The sequence below is a fragment of the Capra hircus genome, chromosome 9 (genome assembly GCF_001704415.2).
Source record: "Capra hircus breed San Clemente chromosome 9, ASM170441v1, whole genome shotgun sequence".
Classification (NCBI taxonomy): Eukaryota; Metazoa; Chordata; class Mammalia; order Artiodactyla; family Bovidae; genus Capra; species Capra hircus.
The window spans coordinates 36598829-36621241 of NC_030816.1; the positions used below are offsets into that span (position 1 = coordinate 36598829).

At 33.7% G+C, this 22413-nt stretch overlaps 1 protein-coding gene across 1 annotated transcript in view; it reads left to right on the top strand.

Annotated features, from left to right (window-relative positions):
• ASCC3 (activating signal cointegrator 1 complex subunit 3) overlaps positions 1-22413 on the top strand; it is a 345247-nt gene that overhangs the window by 254179 nt on the left and 68655 nt on the right. Inside the window, exons 31-36 of the mRNA XM_018053127.1 lie at positions 7691-7828; positions 7938-8058; positions 9202-9334; positions 13061-13186; positions 18896-19007; positions 19195-19329. Of these exons, the coding sequence (XP_017908616.1) occupies positions 7691-7828; positions 7938-8058; positions 9202-9334; positions 13061-13186; positions 18896-19007; positions 19195-19329 (765 nt within the window). The remainder of the gene's footprint in view (positions 1-7690; positions 7829-7937; positions 8059-9201; positions 9335-13060; positions 13187-18895; positions 19008-19194; positions 19330-22413) is intronic.

A 22413-nucleotide genomic window follows, 5' to 3' on the forward strand; every position in this document is an offset into this window, starting at 1 on the left:
GGCAAAGGACCCAGAGGTAGTGGTGCCAGTGCGAAAAGATAGCATCCTGAACTCTGTAGGCAAGAGGGGTTCATGAAGGAGGGAGTGCTTGACTCCATCAGATGTCAATGGGAGTTGAGTGAGATAAGAACAGAGAAACACTCATGGGATTTAGCACTTGGACATCCTGAACAAACTTGGCAAGTACGGCCAGTGACATGTTGTGAACATAAGCCAGTTTGGTATGAGCTGAGTAAATGGGTGGGCGGGGAAGGAAATGGAAGCAAATAGCATATACAGCTCCTTCTAGAAGCTTTTCTATGTAATTTAATTAATGTTATAGTTTAGTACCTAACAAGTATGGTCTGTTGGATTCTGCCAAATATTCTGCAGTCTAGTTCAGCGTGCAGGGTGAATGGTGCTGAGATCTGGATAGTTGCCAGCCTGCTCTGCATGATAAAAGAGCAGAGGGAACACCCTTTCTTCTGAGTGGGTTTCCTGATTGAAAGCTCAGAATACTGCACTTATTTCATCACTCACACTTTGGATGAGATGCATATCTGGAATGGGAAAACAGAACCCTGGCTGAAGATTAGACTGTATTCTTCAATCTGTCTCACATTCTCCTCCTCATCTCCTCTGCTTATCTATCCGGTTAGCAGCATAGCTAACCCTTTCTTCCTCCCCACTGTTAAATAAGGTCCAGGTAGCTAAAAGAAAAGCACATCAAAGAGAACTACCTTTTTTTTTTTTTTTTTCAGTCCTTACATCCTTACAAGTGGAATGAATTAAACATAATTCTACAATATTTTTTGCCCTAAAGGTCCTGCGCCACAATGTTTGAGTTGTATTCTAAGATCTACGGTACCACCAGAAGGTAGATTCGGGGAAATAATCTGAAGCGGGAAAGGGAGTAGCTTTCTGACTATATGAAAGGAATCTAGATGTGGGAACATGAAAATCAGAGTATGGAAGATAAAAATTCCTTGGAATATAGTATTGTTAAACAATACTGTGAATTTCTTAATTCAAATTAATCGGCTGTATGACATTGACATGACATTGAACATTATTAAGGAAATGTGCTAATTATAATTTTATACAATGCTTCAAAGTGAATTCATGAAAACTGCATAGGTGCACAGTAGGAGCACATTCATGAAAAATAGAACTGATGTTATTTCCACATGCCTAGTGGGGGTTCCCAGGTGGCTCAGTGGTAAAGAATCCTCTTAGCAATGCAGGAGATGCTGGTTGGATCCCTGGGTGGGAAGATCCCTTGGAGGAGAAAAAGACAACCCACTCCAGCATTCTCACCTGGAAAATTCCATGAACAGAGGAATTCCATGGAAGGCTACAGTTCATGGGGTTGCAAAAGAGTCGGACACAGCTGAGCAACTTGAGCACGCCTGCACACCACATGCTGAAGGAATTTTTTGATGCTTGAAAATTTTTCTCTTTTTAAGCTAAACGTAACTCACCCAACTACAGTACAAGTAAAGCCTTCATAGATGAACTCTAGGTTTATACAAAATCATCACAAGTTCAGGTTTGGTGGAGTTCCTACTACTGACATTTTACTGTAGCTTTCTTTGATTCATTTGCTTTTTCATTCAACATACACATACTGACCTCTTCCTACAGGTAAGAATTTAGCACCAGGCTTTGAAGATGGATGTTGAGATTTTTGAAAATCAGAAATTAAGTTGACTGTAATGAGGGTAACCATATTTTCAACTTAAAGGATCTGTTTTATCAAATTAAAATAGGTTTAGTTCATGATACAAAAGTCCCATCCCACATGCTTTCTATTTTGATCAAGCTTCAGACCTCTTAAAGTGAAGTCGCTCGGTCATGTCTGACTCTTTGCGACCCCATGGACTGTAGCCTATCAGGCTCCTCAGTCCATGGAATTTTCCACACAAGAGTACTGGAGTGGGTTAAGGACCATCTAGTACGGAAGACTATTAGGCTAAGAATGTTAAGTATCAAAACAGACATTATCTATAGATTTGCTGAGCATTGGACATTTGAACTGAGTTGGGCCTCATGGAATGTTTGTGTAATTAAGAGCAGCTTCAAGATAGGAGACTGTTCTTTTTTGTTTTGTCTTAGTTGATATCATATATGTCCTATTGACTAAAGAGGTAAAGCTCTTGTTATGCTTAGTAATAACTGATATATTTATCAAGCGCTTTAATCGTTCCCTAAAGGCTTACCTTATCCCATTTAATCATGAATTCTGGGAGGATTGCTCCTGTTATCCCAGTTTTACAGATGCAGGAACTGAAAACTTAAAAGAATTAAGTGACTTGCCCAATAGCACAAAGCATGGGAGCAGAGCATAGGAGCTACAGATCAGAATGGCTATCTCAGAGTTGTGTTTTTTTATTGCCCTGCATAGTTATGGAATCATGGACAACATGCTGTCTAGAGAAAATGGAAAAGTCAAAGTTGGGTGGTGTGTCTTTTGATAGGGATGGTAGCTAAAATATCAGATGCAAGCAACCAAAAAGAACTGTGCCATTTTCAATAATGAGAGGTGATAGTTTAGAGAAGAAGGTAATTGTAAGTATTCTTCATTTTGAGCATAGGAGAAGAAATCAACAGTATAAAAGAAATTTGCAAATCATCTGTATAGAGTTTCCCAGCTGCGTGAGTCTGGGTCATTACTCATGATTTCACATCTCACCTATTTTTTTCATACTGTTTAAAACAACGAGGTCTAGCCCTCAGCCAAGTGGATGATGTCATTACTTCAAGTAGGTACTTGAAACACCCCTCATTCGTGTGGTGGTTAGAGGGTGGCATTGTGGTTGAGAGCATGGACGAGATCCTGGCTTCCTAGGTTTGGGACTGACTGCCCGCTGCAAGCTAGTGACCTTGGCCAGGTGTTTCACTTCGGAGCTCATCCTTCGATCTATGAAAGGATGATAGTAATCCTATCCCAACAGGATTCTTGTAAGGATTAAATGTATTAGTATATTCAATGTGCTCAGGACAGACCTAGAACAGAGTTAAATGTTCAGTAAATGTCATTACATTGAATAGCACTTTTTTAAACAGATATTCTTTTGCTGAAAGCTCTGTGGTAAAATTTGATCATATATTCATAATCTTTTATTTGTGATCCTTCACAGATTTAATTCATATTAATAGAGTATTTGTTTGCTTAAAAGTATGCTGCTTTATATTATAATGCTGTAATGTCCCTTTTATCAGCTTTCTCTGTATTTTGGTTATCTTTTAACATTTATTTATTTGCTGACTTATTTGGCTGCCTCGGGCCTTAGTGGCAGCATGTGAGACCTTTGCTGTGTCGCGCAGGATCTTTTGTCACAGCGCACGGACTCTCTAGTTGTGACAAACAGGCTCAGTCATTGCAGCCTGCAGGCTCAGTTGCTCTGCAGCCTGTGGGATCTCAGGAATCAAATCCATATACCCTACATTGCAAGACAGATTGTTAACCACTGGACCACCAGGAAAGTCCCTCTCTGCATTTTATGAAAATGAATTTCTATGAAAATGCTCTCCAAGAATGTTTTGAAATTTGCACTCACCAAAAATTGAAATGAGCGTAAAATATATGTTCAGAAATTAACAGGGTGAAAGTGTTAGTCCCTCAGTCATGTCTGAGTCTCTTTGCAACTCCATGGACTGTAGCCCACCAGGCTCCTCTGTCCATGGAATTCTCCAGGCCAGAATACTGGAATGGGTTGCCATTCCCTTCTCCGGGGGATCTTTCCAGCCCAGGGATCGAACCCAGGTCTCCTGCATCGCAGGCAGATTCTTTACAGGCACTCAGCCACCATGTGAAGCGCTTATACTGGGATTTCCGACCAATAGCATAGTGAATTAAGTTGGAAACGGTAATAAAGAAGAATTAAAATATCTCACCCTATAGCCCAGTTTTGATACTGCTATTATTAATAATCAGACTAAATGAAAAGCAAACATTGAAAATAATATTGTGTTTATTTAGCAGATATAGCAAAGATTTGTATCTTATTGTTTAGATTTCATTTACATATTTACTTCTCATATAATTAATTATATATTTAATCATTTATAAATACATTTGTATATTAACAGTATGGTAAATTACTTTGAGGTGTGGTTGTTTTGGGTCTCAGATAAGGCACAGGAGAATATGTTCTGAGGTGTATCAGTAAAGTTTGAAAACTTACTACCTTTAATTAATTTTATTTTTAAATTTTTTTCATATTAGTAGATCAAAAGAATGTTCTAAAGTGTTTCTTTTATTTTTGTTTTTCCCCTTTAGTCTGTAGGATGTATCATAAAGAAGTGTATTTTAAGAATAATAGTAATTATGAGGAAATGTTTTAACTTCATTTAACATCTGTGCCAGATGTGATGTATTTAATTATTTTTTTTAAAAGAAAGTGTTTGTAACTTTCATTACTCTTCTGTGCGGTGCATCTTTTATTGAGTGTTTTATACAATTGATAAGCATTATTCAGTGGCATATGGTCTGAGTCTGACGTGCTTTGAAAAGAGTACAGAGTTCTGATAATGAGGATTCTGTGAAAATGGGAAAACCAGCACAACAGATATGCTTTGAGAAAGTATGGGTTTTTAGCATCTTGAAACAATATATCACACTCAAAGGGACAGAACTGGGCTGCACAATCTGTTAGCTCATTCTTGTCCAATCTGGTCTCCTCCTTTCTTTTGGAGCCAGCATTGTCATCAACTCACTGAATTATATTCTGACTGGAATGTATTTCAGGCACAGGGTAATGTATCTACTTAAATGGAATCCTATCTTTCTACAAAAGCTTTTTGAGTATAATAAATTTAAAATATAAAAAAAAATTTCTATTAAGTTAAAGTAATTGGTTCAACAGTTTACATATGTGCCTCCTCCCCCACCACCCTAAAAAAAAGAGCACTACTTAGAGGAGCACAGATCTGTTTTCCTTTTATTTTTAATAGTGAAAAAAAAATTTTGGTTTCACTAACATATAGTCAGACATATTTCAGAGACTGTTTATTGGAAAGATACCTGTGCCTTACAGCAATTGTTACTTGAACAGAAGTGAACTGTGGCATTAAAACTTCCTCTAGCAAGGAGTTTTCATTATGATTATTCTTTTTAAAATTCTATAGCAGCCTTTCTGACACGAATTAGGCCTTAATGTCCTATGACATCCAGTGAATGTAATAAATGAACTTTCTCCTAAGCATCTAAATGGTACTAACTGTCCTTGAAAAATTTAAGACAATGGTAATTCAGATATTTTTTTGTGAGGCTCAATTCTCTCATGGAACCAGAATTAAGAGAAACTACTATATAGTATTCAAGATCACCCAGTCTTTTAATTTGAAGTATAATGTGTTGTACAAATGAATTGAGTATTACTTTAGAGCTATATTACTTTATATAAAGAATTAAGTGTTACCATTTTTGTAAAGTCATAAGCACAATGCCTGATACTTAGTAAGTACTCAACAAATTATACATATTATCATATTTAAACTCCTAAAAAATTTTGTTCATTGTGGTTTTGATCAAGGTGAAATTAAGTGTAGCAATAAAGATGCATATAATCTAGTCAAAAATTATATTTTCAAATTTAAACAGGCTCTCCTAGTAATATTTTATGCTTATTGGTTGAGTAACATTACTATAAATTTTGCTTTTTTATAATGTACAGATAGCTCAGAATTCATCCATAGTAACCATGAAATAAATGAAGTTGTTTTTTGTGATTGTCCTCATGAGGATTTTAGGTCTTTACCAGTTCAGATAGGCAAATGGTTCTTTTTAATGCATTGATTTATGTGAAAATGGGGGCAGAGGAATGAGAAGCAGCTAGGCTTCCCTGATGTAGGACAAGATATTATTGCCTCGTCAACCCTCCTGCCATAGGACTCTTCCTCTTTCCTGTGGTAAATTGTATGTTATTTTTTCGATATGATTGGCATTGCCATGGAACACTGCAAATTATACAAGTTATAAATACACAGTGATATTTAAGATGTAAAACTGAAAAATCCCCAAACTAATTATCAGAGCTCGAATATCAGCGAGTTAATTCTTGATAGCATAAATTGAAGCTATTTTATGCAGTGAACTATTGAACAAAAAAAGGATAATAGGCTGTCACTTGAGAATGGCTAACATAATTTGTGAGACAGGACAGCACCTTTCTTTATAGCATACATTTGTAGTCAGTATTTATGCTAATACATTTCCATATTCTTGCAAACAGTTTATAAAGAAAATAACACAAGAATACCAGGTGACTACACTGTGACTGTGAAACAGAACGAATTGTTTATACATTGCATTCAATTCAGAAAAGTGGATAAATGACATTTCTGATGTATATGTTAATAAAATGTTACCTAGTCTATGCACTACTTCTTATACATTGATAATTATTATAAAGTGAAACTTCATCTTTCTTTTTTTGTTGTTGTTTTTTGGAGAATTGGTATAAAACAACTTTTTCCCAAAAAGAAAAACTAGTGAGTTTTGTAAAAAAAAAAAAAAAGGATTTGTTCCCTTTGCATAAAATCTGTGTTGCATTAAGTATTTTCCACGTAGAAAATGGAAAGTGATTTCTATCACTATATTCTGAGAGTATTTATAAAATATGAGTTTCAGAAGCTATTTGTACATATAAAATTCAGTGACCTAAACTGAGGCTGGAAATGCAATCTGTTTTACAATGCAAAACATGGAATGTATGAGAATTCTGAATACAATCAAATTAGCATTTAAAATAAATAAGATAAAGAGTTACTTAACCAAATAAATAAATAAGAATTACTTAATATTGCTAGAATACTTGATGGACTGTTTAGAAAAAATAAACGTAGATTTCTACCATACTTTCTATTACAAAATAAATTACAAGTTAATATTTAAATGTAAAAATAAAACTATACCAGAAGTTAAAGAAATAGTGGGTACGTATGTATTTGATCTCAAGATGAGGCAGTTTTCTAAGCAAGAAAACATAAGGCCAATTTAAATTTTTAGTCCATAAAGTAAAAATAATTAATTAATATATAATAAACTGTAAATTTAGTATTATATATAAAACTGGGTGAAAGTTTATGATAATTTATTAAAAATGAAACATTTTTTAAAATGAAATGAAAAAATGAAAAGTATTTAATTGAACTGTTGATCAAAAACATGAGAAATAAGTAAAAGTATATACCAGGTTGGTTTTTTAAATGAAGAAGCTGAGGCATAGAGAGGGTATGTAACTTGCCACCAGGTCACTAAGTTCAATGAGAAAGTCTAAATTTGAATGCTTACTCTTTGGTAAGACTATAACTGATTTTTCCATTAATTTTTTGTCCTTCCAAAATTTTTATTACTGAGCCAAAAAATAGAAGTCTTTTCTGTAACAAGACAAACAGACACTGAAACATCTTTAGGCAATATTGCATCCCTTTTAATAGTTGTGACTCATTAAGGGGTAATGAGTACAGATTTTTTTTCCTTGATACATAAAAATAGGATTGATAGCATTTAAATTTTAATTAATGTAGGCTATACATTCTCACTAAGCAGATATTCTTTTCAGCTAATTTAACTTTAATCATTACTGCAGATGCGGCCTAGATTTTTATGCCCATAAGAATTAAAAAACAAAATTAACCAAATATAGCCTTATGAAAAATGTAAAGCTCGTGCACCTACAACTTGTAATTGTGTTTTTATTTGCAGATGGAGAATATCATTGGAACAATAAGAGATTCCAACCTGAAGCTGACACTTGCTTTTGGAATAGGAATGCATCATGCTGGGTTGCATGAAAGGGACCGAAAAACAGTAGAGGAACTATTTGTAAATTGTAAAATTCAGGTATTTTTTTTTTCCCATGAACAGACATTTAAAAGTGACTTGAAAAAAAAAAAAGTGACTTGAAAGTTCTATTTTAGTTAGAAGTAAGATATTATCTTTTATTTTTTAGGTTCTTATTGCTACAAGTACATTAGCCTGGGGTGTAAACTTTCCAGCTCATTTAGTAATTATTAAGGGAACAGAATATTATGATGGAAAAACACGACGATATGTGGATTTTCCTATTACAGGTAATATTTTTAAATTTACAAATACATTAGACTTCTGTTTTAGTCTTAATAATTTGAATTTTAATGAATTAAAGTTTAGAGAATTGGTCACATATGATGAGCAAATTGTAAATTTTTGTTCCCAGTAAAAATATAACTCAAAATGTTGAGCCATTTTTACTTTTACTTATCTAATTTGTTAATGAATGTCAAAAGCACAAGTAATTTTTTTTAATTAAAAAGAGATTAGTACCGATTAGTAGCTATTAGTGACTTTCAGTGTGTGTGTGTTGTTCAGTCCTGTCCAACTCTTTGCTACCCCATGGACTATAGCCCACCAAGCTCTTCCATCCCTGGAATTCTCCAGGCAAGAATGCTGGAGTGGATAGCTATTCCCTTCTCTGGGGGTCTTCCTGACCCAGGGATCAAACCAGGGTCTCCTGCATTGCAGGTAGATTCTTTATCGTCTGAGCTACCAGGGAACCCCCATAAATTATAATTAAATATTATGTTTAATTTTAAATCTTCTTCAATAGACATGATTGTTTCCATAGGATTTCTAGAACCAAAGCACTTGTTGCTGTAATTCGTACAAGTCAATTAATGTATTTTAAAACCTGATACAATATTTTTAGTGAGTTTTGAACAGGGTAATATACCAAATGAATATTTTAACTCAGTTAATGCATAAAAGACCTATATCATTTCTTAGTGATAATTTATGTCAGAGACTCTTGCAGTATAAAAGAAAAATTTTATGCAATGGGTGAGTTAAGGATGAGGCCTAAATGGATCCCTTATCATAGGTAAAAATAATCAAATTACCCTGCTAAAGAGGTTTTTCTATGCGTTTTATTTTTTTCTTATTGGATTATAGTAGTTATAACTCTTAAATATCATTTTTTAAACATTTAACTAAAGGAACCTTTGATCTTTCTTACTTCTACATACATTGCCAGACTCTTCTGAGGACTCAGTTTTCTGCCTTAGTGAATTGGCTATTAAATTATTAGAGAACTCTGTAGTAGGCATAAGAGATAGCATCCCTTGTCTTAAAATACTCTCTCTCTTATTTTCTGGTATTGTAGAAGCATGCCATAATCCATCAATATTTTCTGTGCTGCATGCCACATTACAAAACACCTCTTGTCCTCTTTTTTATAGATGTGCTCCAGATGATGGGGCGTGCTGGGAGGCCTCAGTTTGATGACCAAGGCAAAGCTGTAATTCTGGTTCATGACATAAAGAAAGACTTTTACAAAAAGTTTCTTTATGAACCTTTCCCAGTAGAATCAAGGTAAATTTTGCTGTGAATTAATTTAAATGGATTATGTCTTAGCAGGTTGATGTTACTGTGCTTACATTTTACTAGGTAAAAATCAGTAAAACTTGTAGTTCAGAAGAATTATTTGAAGTGAAACAATACATTTATCACAATAGAACGACATTAAATTATAATTTTCACTAAAAAACAAAGCTGTTTAAAAGAAGCAGTGAAGTACTTTGTTCAGTCATGTTGACTCTGGAGCCAGAACACTTAGGTTCATATCTGAGGTCTCCACCACTTATTTGCTATCATCCCTTTGACAAAATGGACAATGCAAAGAAATAGAGGGAAACAATAGAATGGGAAAGACTAGAGATTGCTCAGGAAAATTAGAGATACCAAGGGAACATTTCATGCAAAGATGGGCACAATAAAGGACAGAAACCGTGTGGACCTAACAGAAACAGAAGATATTGAGAAGAGGTGGCAAGAATATACAGAAGAACTATACAAAAAAGATCTTAATGATGGCAGAAAGCAGAGGAACTAAAGAGCCTCTTGATGAAAGTGAAAGAGGTGAGTGGAAAATCTGGCTTAAAACTCAGCATTCAAAAATTAAGATCATTGCATCCAGTCCCATCACTTCATGGCAAATAGATGGGGAAACAATGAAAACAGTGACAGACTTTATTTTCTTGGGCTCTAAAATCACTGCAGATGGTGACTGCAGCCATGAAATTAAAAGACGCTTGTGTCCTTGGAAGAAAAGCTATGACGAACCTAGATTACATATTAAAAGCAGAGACATTACTTTGCTGACAAAGGTCCATCTAGTCAAAGCTATAGTTTTTCCAGTAGTCATGTATGGATGTGAGAGTTGGGCCATAAAGAAGGCTGAGGGCCAAAAAATTAATGCTTTTGAACTGTGGCATTGGAGAAGAGTCTTGGGAGTCACTTGGACTGCAAGAAGATCAAACCAGTTAATCCTAAAGGAAAACAGTCCTGAATATTCATTGAAGGGACTGATGCTGAAGCTCCAGTACTTTCACCGCATGATGAGAACAGCCGACTCATTGCCAAAGACCCTGATGCTGGGAAAGATTGAAGGCAGGAGGAGAAGAGGATGACACATGGTTGGACGGCATCACCGACTCAATGGACATTAGTTTGATCAAGCTCTGGGAGATGGTGAAGGACAGGAAAGTCTGGTGTGTTGCAGTCCATGGGATCACAGAGTCAGATATAACTGAGCGACTGAACAACTTTGACAAAGTCTTTGCTCATTTCTCAGCAAAAAATAATCTTTTCTCTGTCAGATTTGTACATTTTCATTCTTAACATATATCACTTGCTACTTTTTATCACTGTCTTCTTAATATACTGAACTTCATTTACCATATTCTAAATGCAAAGGATAAAACACATTTCTCATTTATATTGTAAACAGTTATTGAGATTTTTTTACTGTGTTAGAATTTCTACTAATGTTCACTTTCTTAATTTGGAAAATATAAAAATATTTAATATGTGGGAGATAGCTTATCCTGTGCTAAGAGAAAATTTATGACCATAAATATATATTTTAAAAGAAAGAGGGAAAATGAATTATCTGAATATCCATCTCAAGAATTTGAAAAAAAATTAGCAAATTGAACTCAAAGGAGAAGATAGAAACATAAGAAAGAATTAATGAATTAAAACCAAATATACGTTAGAAAAAAATACCAACAAAGCTGAAAGTTATCGATAATATTGATAAACCTTTAGTCTGGTCAAGAAGAAAGAGAGAAGGAACAACACAATATCAGGAATCAAAAGATATGAAAAAATTTCAAATAATAAAATATTTGAAAAAATTTATGCAGATTTTAAAATTTTATATCAAATGGTGAAATTCTTTTTAAAAAACCTTACTAAAACTGACAAAAAGAAATAGAAAATTTAAATAGTCTATCTATCAAAGCAATTATATCTGAAATTTAAATCATTCCACAAAGAAATTTTCTGATCCAAACATTTCACTAGTGAATTCTTTACAACATTTAAGGAAGAAATTGAACATGAACTCTTTTCTACTCTATAATAATAGAAAAGATAGGAATATCTGCCAACTTACCTTTTGAGATTAGAATAACCTTAATACCAAAACCTGATAAATTTACCAGAAGGGAAGGTAACAGAGCTGTGTCTCTCATGAATATAAATGTAGAAATCCTATATAAAACTTCAAATCAAATCTAGTAATGTATAGAAAGATAACATATTACAGCTAATTGCAATATAAGTGCAAAGGCTTATTACTTGAAAATACCTGAATATAATTCACTGTATTAGCAGGAAAAACATGAGAAAAATTATATGATTATCTCAGATATTTTAAAAAATGTTTGATGAAATTCCACACCCATTCATAATAAGAACTGTTAGCCAACAAATATATAGGGAAATGTTCTTAATCTGATAGAGTATCTACTAAAAATCTACCTCAGATACCATGGTCAAGGGTTCAATATTAAATGCTTTCTCTTAGAGATAGAAAATTATACAGGGATGTTGCTTTCACCACTGCCAGTAATTAAGCATTGTGCTAGAGACCGAAGCCAGTACATTAAGGTAAAGAAAAGTGAAAATACTCTTTGAGCAAGAGGAGTGACTAAAAAACACAAAGAGAAGACTTCTGAGGCAGTGGGAATGCTTGATCTTGGCATTGGTTACACAGATGTGTTCACATTGTGAGTATTACTTGAGTTGTATGTATATAGTTTATGTAATTTTTTCTGTGTATACTTCAGTAAAAAATGGATTAAAAATTTAAATATGCACATTTGATGTAATATTTTATCTTCTATAAAATATATATACAGGAGTTATATATTAACTTCTCTATTAATGGGCATTCAGAGTTTCTAGTTTTCTCTCTTACATATATTGCTGCAGTGAAGGGTTTTGCTTCCCTATCCTAAATTTTGAAAGTTTCCCTAACAGGTGATAATGAAAAAGTGAAATTGCTGGGTCATAGTGATTGTTCACATAGATAATATTGCCAAATTGCCCTCCAGATTAACTATACAGATTTACACTCTGCCACTGATGACTGGAGAGGAGTATAGCAACTTTTTTTCATTCAGTTTATTATGACCTTTTCCTCATATCCTTAAAAACATCCTTGTGGAAGCTGTTTTTAATACTACATATTGTTCCATGTATCATAATTTACATGTTTTTATCCTTTATTGGACAGTACTTCCCTTTTTTGTATTTTATATAAGAAACTGAAATGACCACTTTGTTGTGCCAATATTTCAGTGCATCTGATCATCGCTATATTCCACAACACCTAGTACCTTTATCTCATATGACTGAACTTAATATTCACTGAATTAGTGAAGGGAATATCCTTGCACCAACGTAACTATCCCCCATTTCCTACCAACTCCTCTATCGTCTGCCTCAGTGTTATTCCGTACTTACTCCAATGCCCTAGAAGAAAATTCTGCTCTCCAAGGCGTGTCATCTTTTGTCTACTCTCACGCTGGCTCTCATCTTCTTCTTGTAAAAGTTACTAGCTCCCTTCCTATCAGCCTGTGTTTATTTGCACCCAGCAATTCATTCGCCAAGCTTGTATACAAAGTATATAAATTACAGGAAACACATTTGTCCTATATCTTGGAACATCAAATTCGAGTCTTGACTATGTGTTCAAGTGTTTTTCATTTAATTTTCATGTATGTTTCCCATGTCTTATTCACTCTGTAGTTTATTAGGAGTTCTGTCTGACCATTTAAATGCAGAGATTGCTGGTGGTACAATAACATCTAAGCAAGACGCAATGGATTATATTACCTGGACTTACTTTTTCCGTCGTCTTATCATGAACCCCAGGTGAGCAGAGGACTATTATTTATCTTTATCATTCTTCTCTAAAGATCCTTTTTGTATTTAAAACACCACCTGTCTGTGGAGGACCCAAAATATTTCACTCCATCTGCTCTCCGTCAAGTAGAGTCTCATTTCTCCACCAACCTTCTGAATGTTGCCACATGGACTTCCTACCATCATTTCAAATTCAGCATGCCTAAAACTGAATTAATCATATCTAAACATTTGGCTCAAATCTCACTTTCTTGATCAGAAATTAAATATATTGTTTTGGAAATGGAAAGTAGATATGATTTACTTAGTAGACATAGGATAAGTGGTGACATTTGAACAAAGATTTGAAAGAGGTGAGAAGGTTGACCACGTAAATATCTAGTGAACAGCATTTCAGGCCAGGGGGACAGGAGAGGTTCTAAGGCAGACATGTCTGGTGTGATGAAGGTGCAGCAAAAAGAATATATAGCTAAAGTGAAATAAGTGGAGTGTGTGGAGTGTAGTAGGAGATGAGGTTAGGGATTGTGGGTGGGTGGTCAGTGGTCTTGCTAGTCGTATGAGGCCTTCAGCACCCATGTAAGAACTTTGATTTCTATTCTGGGTAGAATGAGAACCTTTGTTGGTTTTTGATCAGAGGACTGACAGTATCTATCATATCATTAAGAAGGCCAATTATAATCATAAATGTTATAAATAATTTGTACTTCCCTGTTGAAATGTAGAAATTCTCAGATTTATTTTTTTAATATCACTAAAAAAATTTTTAAGCAACATTTCAAATCAAGAGAAAGGGCCCAAATAAAGTTAACAATTTGCATATTTTACTTATCTGCTATAGTCATGCTCTGCAGTTTTCTTTCTAATTGGCCCTAATATCTTTTTATTGTTGTCTGTGTTAAAAGCCCCTATCCACAAAGCCAGAGCAAAGAAAAGCACAGGAAATTGGTACACTTTTTCCACTTACTTTTAGATCTGGCAAAAGTTTTAAGAAGGCTAAAATCATTGTCTCAAATGAAGAGCTTGTATTATGTGTAGTTTTAATATATACTTCATACTTCCTGTCATTCAGTGCCATAAATTGAGATTTGACTTTTCTTTGGGTGGGAGGGGCTTGTATACACACTTGTGTGCATGCATGTATGTGTGACAAGGAGAAACTGAAGTTTATTTAAAAATTGAAAGAGCAAGCACCACTCCTGAAATACATATAGATAAATATCACCCAATTCTCCAACCCTCTTCATTTAGTCATATTACTGTAAAGTGTCCACACCACACCACCACCCAAAATAAAATTTATGTTGAGAAAGATTTCAGTTCCTGGGTTGTTCTCTGTATGTCTATGTATATTTTTTATGTTTTGATATGCAAGTGTGTGTATATATGCAAATATATGTAAATACATATAAAGATATATATTTATAAGGTTAAATATATATGTAGATACAGACATATGTATACATTAGTTTGTTTAAATATATATAAACACATGTATTGGTGCATCATGAAATATAATATATTTCAAATTGAGTTCTGAATTCAATTTGTATGTTCAGTTTTACTCTCTGTTTTCCCCTGAGAAAGCTTCTAAATATTTCTAGGGGAAAAAAATGTTGTGGTAGTTTCAGCTGTCCCTGTAACCACTTCCATTATTTGTGTCATTATTACTGCTGCATAATCTGAACATAAAAAAGCATGGTGCTGTAACAAATGACTTCTCAGTACTGACAGTTATAGCAGCAGCATTTCTATACTGATGAAAAATTTCCCAGCAAGATCTCTGGCCAGGTTTACATAAACCAAACAGGAAATGACTGCCACTATTCACATTAAATCCAGACTGTTTGGTGTGACTTTATCTATGTTTTACATTACAATAAAATCTCTCTTTTTCAACTGGTAAACTTTCATTCTTTTTAAGGTTGGAAAAGATAACGAGGTTTCATGTGAGGTATTCTTGTTTATCTTTTGATAAGATCTTTTAAAGTTAATTTTTTTAAGCTTGTTTTACTTTTTGATTCCTTAAATGTAATCAACTTTGTAAAATTTTATGATAGGGAGAGGTTTGTTTAAACTTTTTCCCAGCGGACTGCTAATAGAAGTAGCCTGTCTAGCCCATGTGCTAGATGCTGTCAGTATCAAACTGCCTTTGACTTTCACACCTCTCAGGGGACTAGTAATTGTTGTGTTCAAACAGCCTGTAATTGTGATCCCGCTGGCTTTCTCAGTACGCTTCTGGCTATTAGAATCATTAAACAACTCAGCACCTGTTAACAGCATTGTAAATATTCAACCCTGCTTGTGTGCAGGTTGAGGCCAATATAGAGAAATCTTACAGAGCTCAGCCTCGTAAATTACAGCCTCTGACAAGTCAATTATTGTGAAACTGGGTTTCTCTGTGAAATAAATGAAATACCATGCTGACAAAAAAGGTAGGCTGTCTGTTTAGAGCAGAGAGAAGATAATGACTTGATGATTCAATGCAGTGAGCATGAAACTACATTGTATCCTTTATCCATAATTAAACAGTTGTATAATATTTCTGTTTTAATAACCAATAAATTATAAATTTTCTACTGTGGTGAATGCAACATGAAAACAAACCTTTTTACTTAGCAGTTGCATGCTTTTTCAAGCTGGTAAAGTGATTATTAAAATTAATATGTAATTTTTAAGCTAAATGCTTATAATTATTTAGGCTAGAAATTGCATGGTTACTAAACGTTCACGTGTTAAAAACAAAGGCCATATAATGCTACTAATGAAGATTATGTAAATATAAGCTCCATCCTTTATTCACAAAAATGTGTCAGAATATACTCTGTCAAAATTTTATGGGATCTAAAAAATGGATATGAAAATTTTTATATAACCTTAGAATCTCAATTCAAATATTAACAAAGAGTAATAATACTTGGTATACATCAGTGAAGCCATCACTAGCAAAATTATATGCATTTTACTATTTGTGTTGGCTGCATAGGAGAAAAGTGTTTTTACTATTATATTCAACAATGTAATGTTTAAACTAGTACTCTCTGTTTTTAAAGTTGTCACTTTTAAAAAATAAAGTTAATCACTTACATATGCCAGAATATCTGAAGAAAACAATTTTAGGGATTTTGAAAATTCTTGATAACCCCCATATGTAGTAAGGATAAAAGTTTCAATATTGAATGTATTGATTGTCAGTTTAATTACTTAAATTGAATTTTTCATTTCTCCTCTTATACAGGTCAATAATGTTGATGAGCATGTTGGAAAAAAACAACTATATTAAGAAATTTATCAATGGAAGTTTTTCAAGTTATACTGCTCCAAAAATGCTATTAGTTTTTAGCAAGTTAGATTATGAATAATATTTTACTGTAGTCATTAGATAATTTGTTGGAGTCTCAGAGTCATGATTTTACTTAATTTTTTTTTGAAACTCATTATAAATGTTTAAAACATGTTTATCCTGACTCTACTTTATCTGAATAAAAGCCACAAAGTAGTTTAAAATATTTTCCAATAGATTTGAATAAACAAACTTCAGATGGGATTTTAGCCCATCATAATATATCATAAATACATGAAATAGTGAATAAAATAAATAATTTTAAAAGAATCATTTTTAGAGAAAAATTTATATCATTAATTGTTTTAAGTATTATTTTTAAGTGTACCAAATTCATTAAAAATTAATTAAAATTAAAATTCATTAAAGCATAATATGTGGTAAAGTTGACATTCCAGTTATCTTTATATGGGAATGTCTGTGATTATCTGTAGCAGCAACCATGAGATTTTTTTTGTTTTCTAATAGCCTAATAAACTTATAGATGAAATGGAATCACAACTTTTCATTTTTCATGGTAATATTATTTTCACAGTGTCTTCTTTCTGTAATTCTAATTGCATAAAGAATAGCTTGATTTGTGTTCTGCAAATAGTACTACTTATTCAGTGTCCTGGACACATTTTCGCTAGTTTTCGTCCAGTTAGATATAATTTTATCAATGTTGTATTAGTCCAGACAGCTGACAATAGTATTGGAAAATTTATAGGCTTAGCAAGCCAAAAGAATGTGAAATATAAAGTAAGCGCTTACATTGCACAAAGTCTGGCTGATAAATTTCATTTGTTGGGAAAAATATAAAAGAGAAAAAAAATTGTTAATAATTTGAAACAGCTTTGGGGATCTGTCTCTTTTATGGAACCTTGAATGTCCAGAATTTTTATTTTTACCTCTAATGCAGTATAAATTATTCTAACTATATGCTTCTCAGTCATAATTCAGAATAAAGGAAGTATTTTGTAATGGTTTCTAATACTGGTTTTTCACCTTCACATATGGCTGGTTACATTTTGGTTAAATTAACAACAGCACTGATCTAGCTGGTGTTTATCTGTTCATTGATAAATATTGCTTCATTTGGGATTATGAAAAGAACTTTTCCAGGAAAGGCAATAATTTCTCTACAGACTAAAATTTAAACTATTTCTCTTTTATAAGAAAATCCTTAGCATTTAATTATGATTTAAATAAATAACCTATTATTAATCCACACTCAATGGAAACTCTTATCTTTGAGGGTACCTAAATATTTGGGCTAACTTCTCTTTCTAATGAAAATATATTCTGCCATGATTTAAATCCGGCTTTTTGTGTTTTTAAATAAATTTTTATAGTATTGACCCCAACTATTTCCCTTGGAGGACAGAAAATCACCATACTTGGCAGGCCTTAAGGCGTCTCCCATTTGAGATTGTTAACACTTTCTTCCCCAGGCTCTGACGATCCCCTTCCTGCGGCGGCTGCTGCTAAGTCGCTTCAGTCCTGTCCGACTCTGTGCGACCCCTTCCTAGTCCTATACAGATGTTAGACCTTCTTGTTGGTGTTTCAGTATTGACAGTCTGTTCTCTGAGGCTTGTGTCCTTGATTTGGATGGAGGTAGGGCATGTAATTCTCCACACTGACTAGGGAACGGGATTCACCCAGCAGGAATTAGCGGTCTGCCATGACTGTGAGGATGGTCCCTCACCTCTTGGATCTTTTCCCAGGCACAGATTCCTAGTAATCTTAGGAATTTGCCAAAAACCTCTTGGAGTTACAGGGAGGAGCATTAAGGTGAATTGCATGTCCTGAAATTTTTATATAGAAGGTATATAGAGCTGAACCTGTATGTTTTCTGTATAGGTAAGCATAGTTAGAATGCTTTTTTATTAGCCTGAAGATGTTCCTTCTAATCTTTAGAATATTCCTTAAGGGAACAACAATTGACCAAATTTCCTAAAAGAACTTATCTACTACCCAAATCAAGTTATTTTTTTAATGTTACTCCGGATGAGTTTTACATAAAAAAGGGAATTATATGTTTATATGTAATAAGCTTCTTGCCGCTTCTGAATCTAGTACATAGATTTAGTTTGCTGTAGATGCATAAACTGAAATAGTTTTAATGCTGGAAAATGAGTGTCTTTTTAATGTGTTGCTGAATTTTAACTGCTTGTCCTTCATATTTTGAATGTATTGCCATTCTTCATCAGTATCAATAAACTCTAGTATGAGGATTTTTATCTGTAAGGTAGAAATGACAGTTGCAGTTGCTTTATTTCTTTGATTTGCTATAAATGGATTTTCTTTTTAAATTCTGAAAAGAACAAAGTGAGATTGAAGTGACAGTTTTAACAGGAAATATTTTGAAACAAATAATGACCTTGCTTGTTTTCTAGCTACTACAATTTGAGTGATGTGAGCCATGATTCTGTGAACAAGTTTCTGTCCAATCTGGTTGAGAAGTCCCTGGTTGAATTGGAACATTCCTATTGTATTGAAATTGGAGAGGTAAGACTGGGTCATATACATTCCAACTGAAAAGATTGCCCAGCTTTCTAACAATAGGGCTTTTGCTAATGATAGTCAAAAACTGTAATGAAATGTTGCAATAGCAACGTGCAGTATGAATTATTAATATTATGAATATATTTATTGTACTTTCTATTTACATTACTTTATCTTTCTTCTTAAATAGGATAATCGGAGCATTGAGCCTCTAACATATGGCCGCATTGCCTCTTATTACTATTTGAAGCACCAAACAGTTAAAATGTTCAAGGAGCGTTTAAAACCTGAATGTGGGACTGAAGAATTGCTTTCAATTCTAAGTGTGAGTTTCATATTATTGCATTGTTTTTCATATAAAGGGATTATATTTTATATATGTTATACCTTCTCTGTTAATTTGAGTCTTAAACTCTTGCCTTCTAGTTCCTCTTGAGATTTGGCAGAAACTTTATGAAGTTTGTTGCTCTGTCAAACATGATCACTACAAAGCAATATATCTGGGCCAAATTCCCCATGGATAAGATGACCACGTAATTTATCATCCAAATTTGAGTCAGCCTGAGAATGGAATCTGGCACTATTAATATTTAAGCCAGGATAATAGTTATAAACTGGGCTGTCCTCAGCAGCCAGGTGATTACCCTATCCTTCAGTGTAATAAGCTTTGTGAATTATAGTTGAAAGCTTTTCTTACTGCTTTTTTGAGGAATTCTGTGGAATCCATGATATTGCTGAAGTTTTTTAACATAAGGATTCACTTGATTAAGTTCTCTTAGAATTAATGCCAGAAAAGTTAACTCCTCCCATCCCCCCCCTTTCAAGAAAAAAATATGAAGTCAGCTTTATCACATGGTAAAAAATTATACTCTGCCTTTTTTTTTTTTTTGGCCAGGAATCTGTGAACTAAATTTAATATTGAAGTTAAAATTAGTATTAGTGGTATCTTCTTCACTTCTTTCCTGCATATTATATATGTATTATTTTTTTCTTTGTTGACTTTATGTATAATAATTTACCATAAAACTTTGTTGGCATATTGGTTGGGATCCAGGAGATAATGAAGGATAGGGAAACCTGGCGTGCTGCAGGTCATGCAGTCACAAAGAGTTGGACACACCTTAGTGGTTGAACAGCAGCAGCAAATATTGTATTTTACCCCTCAGGTATGTTGGTACTTTTTTAAAACATTAAGACCCCTTGGACTATAATGTCTTTAAGGCTCTTCTCTTATAAAGTCACCGAGTCTGCTGTAGTTCACTTACTTATTAGCTTTTTTCCTACCTTTCATATTGCTTTATCATTCTCAATAGACGTCAGTATCCTCACAATTTTCCAATGTTTCAGCTTTTTCCCTTTGAGAAACTAGGGTATAGCTTTCTTGTGTGTTACAGAGCCACATACAATGTAATGAGTCAGAAAATATTTGCTAACGAATTGATGGATGGGTGGATGGATCCTGTATAAATCAGTTTCCTATTGTTTGCGCTATAGAAATGAGAGGAGGATTAAAGTATATGAGACCAAAAAAATAAAAAATAAAGTATATGAGACAGCTATCAAAAAATTATTTTTTGTCAAATTAACTCATTTCTGAGATAAGAATATTTTTTAATTAAGAATTTCTTTTATATTTCTAAGAATAAGATTTTTTTATCATTTTCTAGACAGATTTCATAAAAACAAAATTAGGGGAAAGACAGTAAAATAATGATTAATTTCAGCCAGCATCTTAAAATCTATTAGGTTTAAGAATATAATGTTTCTTTCATATTTACCTACATTGATGTATTTGCCTAATTTAGTATTTAAAAGTGCTTGGAAACACATAATAATAGATAAGACCTTTGAGCACTTTTCATGTGCCAGACACTATTCTAAGAACTTCACATTGATAAACATTTAATCCTAACAGCAGTCACTAATTTGAAATTGATAAAATCTCATTATTATTCATGTTTTAAGGATTAACCAACTTGTCCAAGGTTGCACATCCAGTGAGTAGTTTACAGTCTAGCACCTTAGTATAAGTTCTTAACCACTACCCTGTTCTGCCTCTCCTGTGTGCGTGTGTGTGTGTGTGTGTGTGTGTGTGTGTGTGTGTTCGTCTCTCTCTCTCTCACACACACCCAGAGTGAGGTGGAAAATGCTGAGGTGGGAGGTCTAAAGTATATCCTGTTAAGACTAGGTACATATTGTTTCCATAAAGGTTTGTGAATACCATATACCTCTTACATTCTGTATCCTCTTCCACCCACGATTTGTGGATACATGCTTAGTTGCTTCAGTTGGATCCACCAGTTTGCGACCACATGGACTGTAGCCTGCCAGATTTCTCTGTCTGTGGGATTCTTCAGGCAAGAATACTGGAGTGGGTTGACATGCCCTCCTCCAGGAGATCTTCCTGATCCAGGGATCAAACCACCTACTACAGAAGCCCACAAATGTATATAGTACCAAGGGAATTCAATCATTTTTCTCTTTTGTCTTTTACATAAAAAGACATTGATCAAAACAAGTGGTCTGTTCACATCCTTTCAGCATCCTTTTTCTTTCCAGTATCACACTGCCTAAAATGACGTATGCTAATCTCCTGGTATAGCTTTATTAAAATAGAGTCAACTCTTTTGTGAATAATAAGGAAAACGGATCATCTGCAAATGTATTTAAAGTAAACTACAGTATATTTACGTAGATGTTGTTCAGCAAACCCCCTTAATGATCTCCACAGCAACAATGATACAATGTCTTCATCCTATGGTGTTTGATCCAGGAAACTCTCAGCTTCTGCTCGGTAGTATCTAACTAAGTCTGTGATATTTAAGTGAGCCCTCTTTTTGAGTGAAGATGTTGGGGCATCAGGAGTATAGGACTCAAATGTAGGAAAAGGAGATCTGTAGGTGCTGTTTTTTTGCTAATTTCTTGTTCAGAAACTATTCTCTATGTATACGAGAACATAAGTATAACAGAGAAACATTAAATAATAAATCAGGATTGTGTCTGAAGTAATTATAATGCAGTTTCTAGAAATCATTCTTTCAATGAGAAGTGTTTTTAAATATTCTGTGGCCACACGTGAGATTCCTAAGTGAGTCTCAACATAGTTTCATTATCATCTCTGCTCTCACTTCCAAAACTGCATATTAAATCTCCTTGTGGTTTTGAAACAAGGAGAAAGAAGTGGTCAAGCGGAGCTATAGAGGAGAGTATGACAAACACAGGAAGGCAACGAAAAATAGCGTGTGTGAAAGTTCTCTTGTCTACCAGCACTGTTTTTGTTTTTATAGTGTTTAATAATGTCACCTTATGTTTTTGAACAACACAGTATTGTAATTTATTTGCTGTCAGCATCTTCTTTTACTTAGATACTGTCACTAATGTTTCTAAAGTCATTTTCAAACTTTTTTAT